This window comes from Orbicella franksi, chromosome 5, assembly GCF_964199315.1.
Source record: "Orbicella franksi chromosome 5, jaOrbFran1.1, whole genome shotgun sequence".
Classification (NCBI taxonomy): Eukaryota; Metazoa; Cnidaria; class Anthozoa; order Scleractinia; family Merulinidae; genus Orbicella; species Orbicella franksi.
The window spans coordinates 18,464,855-18,478,686 of NC_138149.1; the positions used below are offsets into that span (position 1 = coordinate 18,464,855).

Below are 13,832 nucleotides of genomic sequence, written 5' to 3' on the forward strand. Positions count from 1 at the left end.
GTACTAACACTACGTCCAACGCTTACAGAAATTACGATACTAAGTTACAATACTTACATTACAATGCTACCCCTACAAGTGAATATATGAAAGATCATATATTTGGACTGCGGAGAAAGATATGAAGACATGACTGATCAATCAATCATGTCTTCATATCTTTCCCCACAGTTCAAATATATGATCTTATATTCACTTGTATCTTCACCAACTACGGGTATAATACGGACTCACAACGTGACCAGCTCCCAGTTGGCTTGATAGCTCAGGTGGTAGAGCACTGCACGGTATCGCAGAGGTCATGGATTCGAATCCCGTTCAAGCCTTCAAGTTTTTTTTCAGGTTTAAAAAATGAGATACTCAAACCTCTTACACTCAAAGATAACATTTTGAAGTCACAAGAACCCTTCTTAAATCATCAGTAACGATCTGAGAGTAGAGAGTGGGTGGGTCGTCAGCTTTTGAGCCCTTGGTAAGGGGTGGGTCGTTCAATTTTCAGCTACCCATGGGGGTGGGTCATCCTGTTTTTTAACAGGAATTGGCACGCATTTGACACAATCGACAACAGGGGCAACTCCTTCCAGTTCCAAAGGACGAACACTTTTCGAGCCGTGGTTGAAAAAGTACGCTTGGCTGGTGTATGACAGAGATGTCAATCTCATGTATTGTAAAATCTGTACGAAAGCTAAGAAGTCTAACGGATTGAGCAAGGAGACTCAGGGCAGAAATTTTCAAAATACTGCGCTCTGTCGACATGCTGGTCTTCAAGAACACTCCCACCAAATGGCCAACTTGGGTCTACGTGCTATTTGTCCCCAAGGGTACGGGACACATGTTCATAGATCTGAGACTCGTAGTTTCAGGTTGCAGACATGACTTCAAGTTGCAAGAGTAATATTTTTCAGATGATTTAGAGTATTATTGTTAACAAATAAATCTAAAACGTAAATACCACAACAATTTCATACACAAAATGTGATTTTCAACCTTCACTGAGGGGTGAGTCACTCAGTTTTGTGCCAGATGGGGCACAAAACACATGGTGGGTAATGTGGTTTCTAACCACCACATTTTCAAATGCCTACCCCTTCCCCCCCCCCCCCCCCCCACCTCGTACTTTTTGACCAGTCCCTAAAGATGAGTGCAAGTTTAGGCATTTTGTCTTTCACATTGTTCCAAATTTTATTTATCGTTAGTTATGATCGTGATTGTGGTTGCCTCATTATTTTGCGATGGAAAACCGTTTTGTGCCAATGTAGTTCAATTGAGTGTCGAAAGTAATCAGACAATAATTTAGGTTTTTGGTTTTGGTTTTACTACGGTTGCAGATTGGCTGAGTAATCGAATTGTTAAGTAATTGGCTTGGTTTTGGTTTTACGACACTCAGTTGAAAAACCACTCTATGAAGTTGTGTAATTATCATTATTATGAAACGTAAAGGTGTCTGTGAAGAGAATAAGAGACCTTTGCAAATACAAAGTTGCACCATGCAAGACTGGAATTAATGGATGGAAAGCAGACTTTACCTCAGAGTGAACCTTGTACTTTTCATCTTCTTTTTAGAGGGGTTGATTGTGATCATGAAACAAAGTGTCAGTAATTTGCACTGGATTACTACACACACTGAACATGACTTTTGGGTACTTCCTCTAGGCTGAAAGACAGGAGTGGATTGCAACACTAAAGGGTGTTTCCCTGAGTTCAGATGCCTTCTTTCCATTCAGGGACAACATTGACAGATCCCATCTCGTATGTATAATTCTGTGATATGTTTGTTATATACTGGACATTGTTGAATGATAACATCTCCACATTTCAGCTAAATGTTCTAGATCTAAATCTTTACTATGCAGAAACTCCCAAACGGGATATATGTGGACAGGGACACGGTAGGTAAAGCCTACTAAAAAGCAAGAGGTCCACAGAACCAGAGCTTGTCCAAGGTTACAAAGCATGGAGTATTAATGCATCCATACCCGGCTAGTACATCAAGAGCTAATGCGTTTTCTCCTAGAGTTCCCAACATTTTGTCACTCCCCATAAAACAATGCAATAAGGCGATAGACGTTAAATTAATACCCTAGAATTCCGAAAGTAATGGCCCCCGTTACTATCGGATTTAGTATGCGAAAGGGACACTACTTTTGGGTAGCCGCCCAGGGGTAGCCATTACTTTCAGATGCTTAAAAAACGTTTGTATAGTAATTTACCGCCGTTTCAGACAATGTGGACACGTCCCCGGACGTGTAAACTGAAATTACAAGATCCGTTTATGTATGTTTCTAACTACCCACATAAACAAATCAGACTGTATAGCCGAAAACGGCCCCAAATGTTGGTAGTGTAGGGCAAAAGTATAAATGTTCGCTTTATATCGTAATGTAATTTATAATTAGTAATCATTTGACTCTCCCGCCAAGATTCAGTTAAGTTCGAGATAAAATCTGAAGTAACTCTTCAAGTTGGTTAGTCCTGCAGTCAGGCTGTTCCCAGATCCATGTTGCGCTCGAGATCAGAGGGTTTCTTTTGAAGTGACTTCTTCAAAGGGCCAGTACTTTTGGGGGACTGTTACTTTCGGGGGAACCGTTACTTTCGGGATTCAGTAGGAGGGTAAAAAATCAATGTTACTTTTAGGGAGCCTTTTATTTCGGGGGGTGGGGAGGCGGTGTTACTTTCGAAACTTTGCGCCAGGTATGGCCTTTAAAAACAGTCGAGTCTGGTTAATAGGTCCACTGATTGGTGGTAAACTTGGCAGCTATTTTGATAAAGTGGCCATATTAACAGGTTTAGTTCAAGTCCTGCTTGTTTCGATCCTTGCAATTGATGTTCTGAGCCATGAAACCATTTCTTTAAATTATGAATAACATGTTAATCTTATTATGTTATCCTTTCAAGAGAGGATATCCTCGCTTGATCCTTTTGATGGTCTTTCAGATCCACAAAACTTGTATTTGGGAGCCAAAAAGCTTAAACTGAGGTGATTTATTTTGAGCTCTTACCTACCTGTTTTTCTCTCTAACAAGTGATAGTGCAGAAGGAGTGAGTTATAGCAGTTAGTTCGGGAAGAAATAATTCACTCGCTCGGTCAGTCAGTCGTGCGCGGTCAGCGTGTTGTAACTCCGTTCACCCGGGTATTCGGCGAGACGGCAGGAGTGACATTTGCCCGACCATTGTGAACAAAATGGCTGCCAAAGCGATGAACTGATCTTTTCCGTTTGGAGTGGAACAACTGCTCTTAAATTAAGGACTATTTGATAAACAACAAAGGTTGGTGTATAATTCGATCCATCAATAGCTTTGACAGCTTTAAAGGTGATTTCTCAGTATTGCTTGCGCATCTTTACTGCACAGAATATCATGCTCAATTAGTCCAATAGACCAATTTCGATTTATTAAAATACAGCTTAAAACAAGTACGAGGCTCTGGGGAATAACTACAGGGTTCCTGGGGTTTATTTCCCAGAGCCATGTGTTGAGGTCTATTGTGTTCGGCTGAATTTTGACATATCGAAATTGGTCTATTAGCGCGTGCGCATAAACAAACTGGTAGCTTTTTCTAAACGGCTTGGCTTGCGAGAGACAAATTGTCGTTTTCTCGGAAACAATTACAGGGACCCAACGATTTTTTCTTTTAGTTTGATAGCATCGATCACTTTCTCTCTATGCAGTAAATGTAGACCAATTTCTATTGCAGAGTAAAACATTATAGCTGAAAATGAGCGTGGCATTAGTTAAAGATAATGTGTGGCCTCAAGAACACTGCATGCTTGGAACATATTGAATCCCTGTCGGCTAAATATGGGTGCTTTCATCGTGAAACGTACATTAAATTGCTCCTTGACATTTATGCAATACATCCATTGTTGTATTTGTCGCTTAACTTTCTTCCTATTTTACTGCTCTCACATAGCGTAAAGTGAGTGGTTCAAATAAGACACTTTTGAAAGCTGATAAATTAAGGAATTATGGGGTTTATTGAAAGTCGTCCTGCTCCTAAACGAATACCAGGACCCCCCTTTTTAACGAGTGATAGCTAGCATAGCGTAGCTAGAATGAGTTATAGCAGTTAGGGTAGGTTAGGGTTGGTAGGTTGCCTTTAGTTGGGGAAGAAATAATTCACTCGCTCGATCAGTCAGTCAGTCAGTCGATAGAGTGCTTTCACATGACGTCTTGTCAGCCATATTGGTGTTCCAAAACAATGAATGTAAGCACTTTCTTTTGTTCCAATAAATTTGCATGGCTGCTGGCCACGTAAGTGAAATCACTCTATAGGTCGTAAACAATTTTTGGTGGTAATTCCACTGACCAGGGTATTTTGCGAGAGGGCCAACCATGGTGAAGAGCATGGCTACCAAAGCGATAAACTGACCTTTTGCGTTTGGAGTCGAACAAGTGCTCCCAAATTAAAGACTATTTGGTATGCAACAAAGGTGGTGGTATAATTTCAATCCATTGATAGCTTTGACAGCAGCTTATAACCAAAACGTTTCCAAAAATCACGTGCGAGGGTTTCACTTGAGAAGTTTTCTTCTTCCACGAAGAATTATTTCAAACTTCCATATCGTCTCATTTTTTTATATATAATTACTTTACTTTTATTGCTTGAACAATTTTGTTTTCCTTTATAAGCGCAAATCATCCCTTTGTAGCTCGGAGAGAAATAAGGCTGCCTACTCCAGGATTCGAACCGCCGACCCTTCAATACAACTTCCGATTCCCTGAACCTTACCACTGCACCACCTTGTAATAATAAATTAGATATGTGGGAATACAGCTATAAAATTCGTCACAGTTTGGTCAAAACTGCCGCTTGATTGATGATTACCCCGGGCTTCAATGATTTGCACAGTGAGCTACTACGAACTTAAAATGGTTGTTGTTTTCTGCGGGAAATCACTTAATATGCTCACTAAATGACTTGTTTTACTGGCCATGTCATCTATTCATGGATATTCTGGATGCTGGACGGGTTTTTCATTCTCACTCTCCTCTGAGGTAAGGAGATTGCTGGGCACGTACTACTGCTTGTAAAAGTCATCTGACTTCAAAGTGCATGGTTTGTTCCAAAACCTTAGCGATTCACCATTTTGTCATTTTGGAGCCTGCTCTTGTGTGAGTAATTTCTGTCCCCTGATTCTCCTGATTCAAAGGAGTTTTTTAGTACAATGAGGGAATGGAGATGTTTGTAATAACTCAAGTCCAAGGACAGACACATCGATAACAGTAGAGCCCTAGACTCGATAGGGTAATTCTAAAGGAAAGGAGACGTACAACAAGTGTGGATTTGGTCTCATGTGAAAGAATTAAGTTGATTATAGATATTTATCTGTAAAGTACTGTGTACATAACCCATTCGGTTTTTCGTTAGAACTCATTACAGTCGTAATGATCAAAACAGCTCAAGTGTTCCTCCTAAATAAACTTGAAGATTATCTGTAAATTAATGATTGCTGTTAAATTTATGCTTTGTCGCCCAACCGTGACAAACTCCTTAAAATCTTTTTGACCACCCTTGTAACAACATGACCGTTTCAAATATCATGAGTTGGCTAAAAAAGCCTTTTGATTTATTTCAAAATTTAACTTTTCTTTATATAAGCAGGCAACAGGTAAAGTTTGAAAAAATATATTTTGTGAGTTCTATTGCGATGAAATTACCTGAACGAAGTTTTATCAAAAATCACGTGCAAGGGTTTTTAAGTGTTTCTCCTCTAATAATTATTTCAAATCTCCATACTGTCTCTCTCGGAAAGTGCGCATTATATAATAGTTTTTAGTCAGGTAATTGTAATCTCTTGATTTTCTGATGTTACGGTTGCATTTAGTTTGTTGGGACTTCAGTCTTTACGATTCTTTATCAAAACAGATTGTCACACGAGGTTAGAATTCCATCTCAGTAATGTTCACGCGGCTCTTTGTCAAAGCCGAAATCTTTAATCTGTTGCTACTTCACGTATTGATATGTATGCTGCTGAATGATACTGATACCAGAGGAATAGAAAACCAGTCAGCGCAAATCAGTTGCGAGTGATTCGTTCACTTGCTCCCATTAACGCAAGTACGCTAGTAGCGTGATGCTTGTAGTATACCTCATGCTTTTAATGAAATGTTAAGTACTCGGAATACAAGCGTTACTTTTCCGGTATCATTATGAATTTAATTCGATCTGGCCTGATGCCCTGATCTGACCCATGTTGATATATATACAGTGAGATATTGATCATTACATACATAACATTAACAATGCTTTTTTGTGATTTATTCCTGTTTCAGCTTTATTCGCAGAAAATACACATTAGTTTTTAATCTGCTCATTGTGATCTTTAGCCTGAGATTTGTCTGCGTAACTAAAACCCGTCACCTCAACGTTTTGGCCTGTCATTTGTTGTCAGAATTGATTAAATCGCGAACGAGTTGTGTGAACCGTGGCCTCAGACTCTAACAAAATAAAATGCTAAAAACAGCCTGTCGCAAATGCTCGAGTCTCCAAGGTCTGCACACCAATCCCCGTAAAAAAAAAAAGGAAAAAATGGAGTGTCTTGAATCTGTACAGTATGGTTGCCAAAATCAATAGCACAAACCGCCGTGAATTCAACATTTTATGCTTGTCTTTCATAGACAACAATGATTAACCTGCGAGTTTCCAGAACCGCCCTTCACAGGAATCTTACATTAGGAACTCGAAGAAAAATTACACAGAAACGCAAAGAATCCTTACACAGGAAAGCAGAAAGCACTGCATATACCTCGTGTCCATGTCACTTTGGTCATGTCGACACGAGGCAAAAAGTAGAAGTCAGGAAGTCCATTTTTACAGCGTGTGATTTGATTGCTATATTAATCTGTTGATTTCGAGGCAGTTTAGACCTACAAATAGACTTGCTTACAATGCGACATATTTCTATTGTTTCTTGCTGAAAATATGCTGTTTGTCTTGAAGTAAGCTTTTACACAACAACCAGGTAACAAAAGACAGCGAATAAATTTGACTCAAGTGCAACAGCTTCCGACTTCCCAATGAGAAGGATAGGTCTTTCGATTTTAAAGCTTCGTTAGGCTACTTACATGTAAATAGGTGCAATTGTTGCGATATGCTTACATCTGATAGTTTCCTTCTCCCACAGAGAAATGATCAGGGATAGCAGTCAGTGTCAAATTCTAAATTACGAATAGTCGATTTGAAAGCTGCAACTGTTGGCAGTGATCTGGTGGTATTGGGGAGGGAGTTCCATAGTTTCCTTCCGTAGTAAGATAGAGAGTGCAGGCCATATCTAGTGGTATTAACACGAGGGATAACAACAATGTGTACCACTAGTACGTAGTTTTATGCTGTGAGTTTTATAACTAAACATATTGGTAATATATTCCGGGGCCAGCCCATTAAGAGATTTATATACTAATGTCAGGATATAATGTACGTGCCCATTAAATAATGATGGTTGTCCTACACGATTAAGTTATTGCATATAATTACTGTCGTTGTCATTGAAAACGAAACTTAGGCTGCGTTCATTAACTTTCTCCAACCTCTTTAAATTACGATGACCATAATGGTGCCACACGACACAGCAATAATATAAATGTGGCAACAGATAGGTATTATATAATTTGGTCTTGGTGTCAGTGTTAATTAGTTTCTTATGCCTTTGCATGACCTGTATCTGATTGCTAACTCTGCGTACTATGTCTGCCACATGCTCCGTGAAATTGAGATCTTTATCATTTGTAACACCCAGCAATTTCATGCTGTGAACTAAACTAATGACACTACTACCAAGATCGTAGCTGGGTATATCCATGGTGTTACCCAACCACACGGTGAGGAATTTATCATGGTTAACCGCTAAACCGTTGCTGTTAAACCACTCACAAGCAGTGAGAAGATTGCTTTGCATGTACCGATGAATCAAAGAGGAATCATTACCAATGGAGACGATCTGGGCATCATCAGCATCAGGGTTGGTTTTGACTAATGAAAAATAGGTCGTTAATGTGGATGTTAAACATTAAGGGACCCAATACTGATCCTTGTGGTATTCCTGTAGTAAGAGAACAACAATTGGAGAATTGTTCACCAAGCCTAACTCTCTGAAAACGATCTGTTAGATAATTCTCCAACAGTAAACAGCTACTGCTATTAAGACCATAGGCAGACAACTTGGCCAACAGCAGATCATGTGGTATACTATCAAATACTTTAAATAGATCAATTCCAATAATGGATGCTAGTTGTCATTTGTCCAGGCCATGTTTGAACTCCTCCAATATGCGAAGCAAAGAAGTCTCACAGCTATAGTGCTTGCGATAAGCAGATAGAAATGGGGACAACTTATCAGAAAAATATGAATAAAGCTGGTTGGCAAGGATACGATCAAATACATTGTTAAAGGCTACGAGAAGAGTAATAGGCCTGTAATTAGTTTTAGAGTATTCAACGCCGTTTTCTGAATACAGGTGTGATCTGCGCAAACTTCCAATACTGAGGTATAGTATTAGTGGATATAGAATAATGAAATAGATTACTTAATGGCCAAGCTATGGAATCAATACTATCCTTGATAATTCTTATAGGAATACTGTCCCAGCCCATAGCTTTTGACAAGGACAGTGAAAGGACGATGTTTTTGACAATAATCGGATTAATAGTAATCGGATTGATGTTGATACCATGAATACTTGGATGATAAGTGAAATTAAGACCATTTTGGGATTGTTTGGGTCTGGGCAAGTCATCAGCAATGTTAATGAAATATTCATTGAAGATGGCCCTACGTTTTTTTATCAGTAGTATACTTGTTCTCCAGTAATACAATGTCGTTAGCCTGTCCACGGTTTTAGTGAAATAACGCTCCAAATACCCTCCAAAAGTCCTTGGGTTTAGTAGAAATACTCTCAGCTTTGTGGTGATAGTAATTGATTATGGCTTTTCTTTTCAGTGATGTGCAATGATTTCTTTGTCTCTTGTATTCCAATTGATGGTATTTGGATCAAGTTTGTATTTTTTCCATAATCTGTTTCTCTGGCGTATGGCACGTCGCCACTGGGGTGTCATGTAGAGTACATGTCCACCTCGAACATGGAACTGTTTTACTGGGGCATGGATATCAATGACATCAGTTAGGAGTTTGGTGAAAGCCCAAGCTTGGTTATCCACATCGTCAAAAATAGAAGCAACATGAAAAGGGGTTAGAGCTAAATCGGTGGCAAATTCATTCATGTTGTAATTTTAAGAACTTCTGCACAGAATTTTCCTGGATCTCAGAGGCGGGGCAGATGTTCTGATTATCGCATATACTAAAGAGTGGTCGCTGAGGTTTGGCTCAAGTACCCCTGATGATAAAAGTCTCCTTTTATTGTTAGTTAGAATGACGTCGATGTTTGCGAAGATTGACTCACACGAGTAGGCTTGTCAATCAAACAGTCCATGTTGTAAATATCACAGATGTCGATGAGGTTTCTGCCATCGCCGCTATACGCATCAGGATTCAATAAATTGCAGTTCAAGCTGCCGAGCAACGGAACATCCTCACATTGGCAAGATGCAGAATCGAGCATTTTAAGCAAATTCATCCTTCCAGATGATTGTACTGACACTTGGTGGTCTTTATGCTCCAATTACTATTAGCCACCTACTGCCAATTCTGAATTTGATCATTATAGCTTCAAGTGCACTGAGCTTGGGCATATTCATAATATGATGAAAGATTATGTGAGACCTCCAATAAATCATAACGCCTCCGCCATTAATTGATCTGTCCAGTCTTAAAAATCTGTAGCCATCAACTGCAAATTGAGAGTTAGGTAAGGTTTTATCAAGTTTGGTCTCTATCAGTACCAGAACATCAAAATAACCACATAGCAGCCAAGATTTGATTTCATGTAATTTGAATCCAGCAATACTGTTTTGGGTCTCTGTTTTGGCAACAAGTTGTGGGTAGGCTGGTTAAGTCTGCATTCGAAGCTGGGGGCGGGAGGGTCTTATCTCCGGGGTTCCGTAACGTTAGGTGACTAGAAGCATTTCTACTCCCTCAAGAATGGTATTGGTAATCCATCACAGGGTTATCCCCAGCATTCAATTTTCGGTGTTTACGTATGCACCTGGATGGGGAGAGATACTTTGAAAGTGTTGTCCACAAACATGACCCAATGACCCAGCCACGGCTCGCACCCTGTATGGCTGATCTGGAGTTCAATATGCTAACCATTAGCCAACCTCGCCCGAGGGTAATAAATATTGTGATATTGTCTGAACTGGTCCGTGATGAAAAGAAGAACTCTGATTGGTTCTCTGTGCACTACTGACCGATTGGAGAAATTGAGCAATAATTCTCCAATACGGACCTCACGCTAGCTTAATAACATATGTACGGTCACTACAGCCTAAAGGAAACATAACCCCGTCAAAATACATGTTTGTAATAGTTACGAGCATGGTTAATCCTCGAGCGAAGAGTCTCCTCGCAGGGTGCAAGGTTATGAGGACAACTGCTATAATTGTGCCCCTTAGATTAAGAAGTAATTAAATAAAGGAAAACAAAATTAATTCTGTCAAAGGGGCTTTTACATTTCCCTGATGCAATTCCAATTATTCCTTTTTAGAGTGGTGTGGAATTCCTTGCTAGTCCAGCTGGATCTGTGGCTGATGATGTTTGCATCGATGCAGCTAATGAGCACAACATGACGATGGTTCTCACAAATTTTCGTCTTTTTCATCACTGATTATATAACTGTAGAAAACACAGTTATATTAACCGGGCTTGAGCTGATGATGTGTGTGAACTGTGTTGCTACGATGACACTTAGAGCTGTCTCTTAGTTCAAAATGATATGAAATCAAAAGCACATTTATTGATTACATATTTATTAGGTTAGTTAAACACTTCTCGACCTCATTTCTACTGTGTTTGGTATTTCTAGTCAAACGAGTTTAGATTGTCACACTAAACACAAACAGGTGTTTCATGCGAAGGAAACAATTTAAAAGAATTGGAATGAGTGGTAAATGTAAGATGATACTAAACAGTAGCTTCAGTCAGGGTAAAATTGCTTGGTACAGTTTTGGCATGAAAATGTACTACGTAATTGAGTTATTTTAACTCTTCTTGTGTTCACTGTTGATTTGCATATGAGTTGTTACAATAAAGATCTAATGTAACAAAATAAGAGTCCACTTATGAAAACCCGAGTCTGTGACATTCCTAGGTCAATTCAACAACAGAACTAAGTCTGTAGTTGTGAGAGTACATCATCGTCCTCTACTACTGCTCAGTGCAATACTTATCAGCGAGGATAAGTATTACACTTTTTACCCTAAATTAGGATCATTTTGTGTGCTGATGACAGCATTTTTATTCTCTTGGTAAGACTTAGGTATTTAAGGTAGTTCTTTACATAAGTCTTATTGGCTTCCCTGGGCTTCCTTGCCTGTAATATACGTTGGCGTGTTGTTGTTATACTTATAACAAGAAGAGATTATGCTATGTGTGTCCACAAGTAGTTTCTAATACTTCACACATGATAAACAGGAAGCTCAAAAGATCTTAGAACTGGGCCTAGGAGTTTAACCTCAAATGACCGCTTTTTGCACATGAAAGACTCAGCACGGCAGAGTGAAACCCTTTACAAAATAGCCATGCGAGTCAGGTAAAATTCCCAGACACTCGCGCAGTAGTGTAAATAGGGATAAACTAAACTATAATAGAGAGTACATATAAGGGAGTCTTATTATGGCAAAAACTTGATTTGTAGATAATGCCGGGTGTTCTGGAGTAACAAGAAACCGATTAACGGGACAAAATTTCAAAAAGTTGAAAGTTAAAAAAGCGTAAAAGTGATTGAAACATTTAAAAAGTAAAGGAAGTATGTTCGACAAGGTACGGAAAGGCATGTCGCTGTTTTTGATTCGTGTACGGCCGCCTATATAATTCCCGTTCCATGCCATGTATTCACATGATACTCCGTCGAGGGAAGGGCTCGGATAGTATATATTTTTTTTCTTTCTTATACCAAAGTTTCTAAAAACTATATGCAAAGCGGTTAAGGTCTAAACCTCTAAAATTTTGAAGAGGCCCATGCCCAAAACTACCGCGGCGGATCACCATGGAAAGCTTTCAAAACCTGAAATTTGATTCTAGTACTACTTTACCTAACCGGTAGTGAATGCTGCCTGTTAGTTAGCATGTATTGAGAAAAGATCAACCCATATGTCGCAGAGCATAAAATATTTTTGTGGCTACCGGCCTTGAAGAGGCGTAGCCACTAATGTCATCATATTTGAAAGTAATGTCCGTAACCCTAACCTTCAGATTGTTTTCGTAGCCAGTCTCTGTAACCTTATTCTTCGGATAGTTTTCGCAGCCAGACTGCCTTCATACACTCAGAAAACAGGAGGGAGTAGAGATAAGAGAAGAAAAGGAAATCTTGAAAGTCATCCACGAATTTTATGAGGACCTGCACTCCTGAAATATCCACGTCACAAGAACAATTTAACCTCTTTATCAGAAATCTAATCTTTCCAAAACTCTCGAATGAAGACAGAAAAGAAATAGAAGGCCCTCTGACACTCGATGAATGCAAAAGAGTACTAGGATTATCTCAGGAAAGCAAATCGCCAGGTGAGGATGGCTTCACCGTAGAATTTTACAAATACTTTTTCGATTCAGTAGGGGGTTATCTATTGGAAAGCCTAAACGCGGCTCATGAAGTTGGGAAATTGTCTATCTCACAACGCCGTGGAGTAATTACTCTTATTCCCAAGGTTGATTTGGATCTGTTAGACCTTCAGAATGGGAGACCAATAACAATGTTAAATACTGATTATAAAATTACATTTAAAGCCTTAGCTAGACGGATTGAGACGTCGTGTCAGGGACAAACGAGCTGAATTTAGTCCAGAGAACGTGAAACCTCATTCGTTCTTTTGCTGTTTCAACTGCAAGAGACTTAGATCACAATCTCGCTGAAAATTTGCTGTCGAACAGGTCGAGATCTTGTAGTCCAGCATTCCAAACGCCTTCGGAGAATAGCGCAGGATCTTCCAGCTCGGGTGGAACTAAAAGATCCTCTTCAGCTCCTCGTCACTCTTGGAGGTTTAAGAAAAGTAAGCCACCAAAGATACAGAGCATTCCAAATACTGTTTGGCTTTTGGATAAGCCACGCGAGGAGGCTGAGATTGGCACCGATGGAGAATTTGAAGATTATCCTGTTACTGATGACATGGTCCTGCTGAAAGGAGAATTTGACCTGGTCAGTAATCATAAAGAAGAAAACATGAGAAGAGGACTGGAAGGAATCTTCAGCCGGAAATTTCCTGGCAAGTAGTGAAGGACGCTTATACAGGGCCTAACCAATCAGATTGCAGGAAGAAATTCACGTGACAGGCTCTCGACCAATAAGATTGCAGGATTGTCTAATTAGCATATTTAAGATGGCACATTTGACCAAAAGTGATGACGTCACTTCCAGTAGGGCCAAATAAGGCAAGATCCAATGAGGAGTGATAAGGGTAGTGATAAAGGCAGTGAGGATGGAGTTTTCGGATCATTTGAGAACAAAGATGGCTTCAGAGAAGAAGGAAGAGCTGGTGATTCCCACGAAAAAGTTGCCGGACGAGATTCCCACGAAAAGTTTTGCGGCGACAGTGTTGAGTATTGTCGAGGATAATGTTCTTGGATCGATTATGACCCACGTGATTCTTGACAGTGTGGATCACATCCTGAAAAAAGAAATGACGAAGCTGGCGGATGACATGATGAAGTTCAAGAAAGTCCTTGGGAATAAAATGCATGAAGCCAAGTCTCTGGCAGATGGTGAGCCTGTGTGGTTGACAAGGA

At 39.7% G+C, this 13,832-nt stretch overlaps 3 protein-coding genes across 3 annotated transcripts in view; 2 read left to right on the forward strand and 1 right to left on the reverse strand.

Moving 5' to 3' along the window:
• LOC145487512 (bifunctional purine biosynthesis protein ATIC-like) overlaps positions 1-11,163 on the forward strand; it is a 168,558-nt gene extending 157,395 nt beyond the window's left edge. Inside the window, exons 17-18 of the mRNA XM_081466330.1 lie at positions 1,654-1,749; positions 10,600-11,163. Of these exons, the coding sequence (XP_081322456.1) occupies positions 1,654-1,749; positions 10,600-10,719 (216 nt within the window). The 3' untranslated portion in view covers positions 10,720-11,163. The remainder of the gene's footprint in view (positions 1-1,653; positions 1,750-10,599) is intronic.
• Positions 1-13,832, reverse strand: part of LOC145487527 (uncharacterized) — a 572,009-nt gene that overhangs the window by 75,665 nt on the left and 482,512 nt on the right. The gene's annotated exons all lie outside the window — the stretch shown is intronic.
• LOC145487565 (uncharacterized) overlaps positions 1-13,832 on the forward strand; it is a 400,759-nt gene that overhangs the window by 65,767 nt on the left and 321,160 nt on the right. The gene's annotated exons all lie outside the window — the stretch shown is intronic.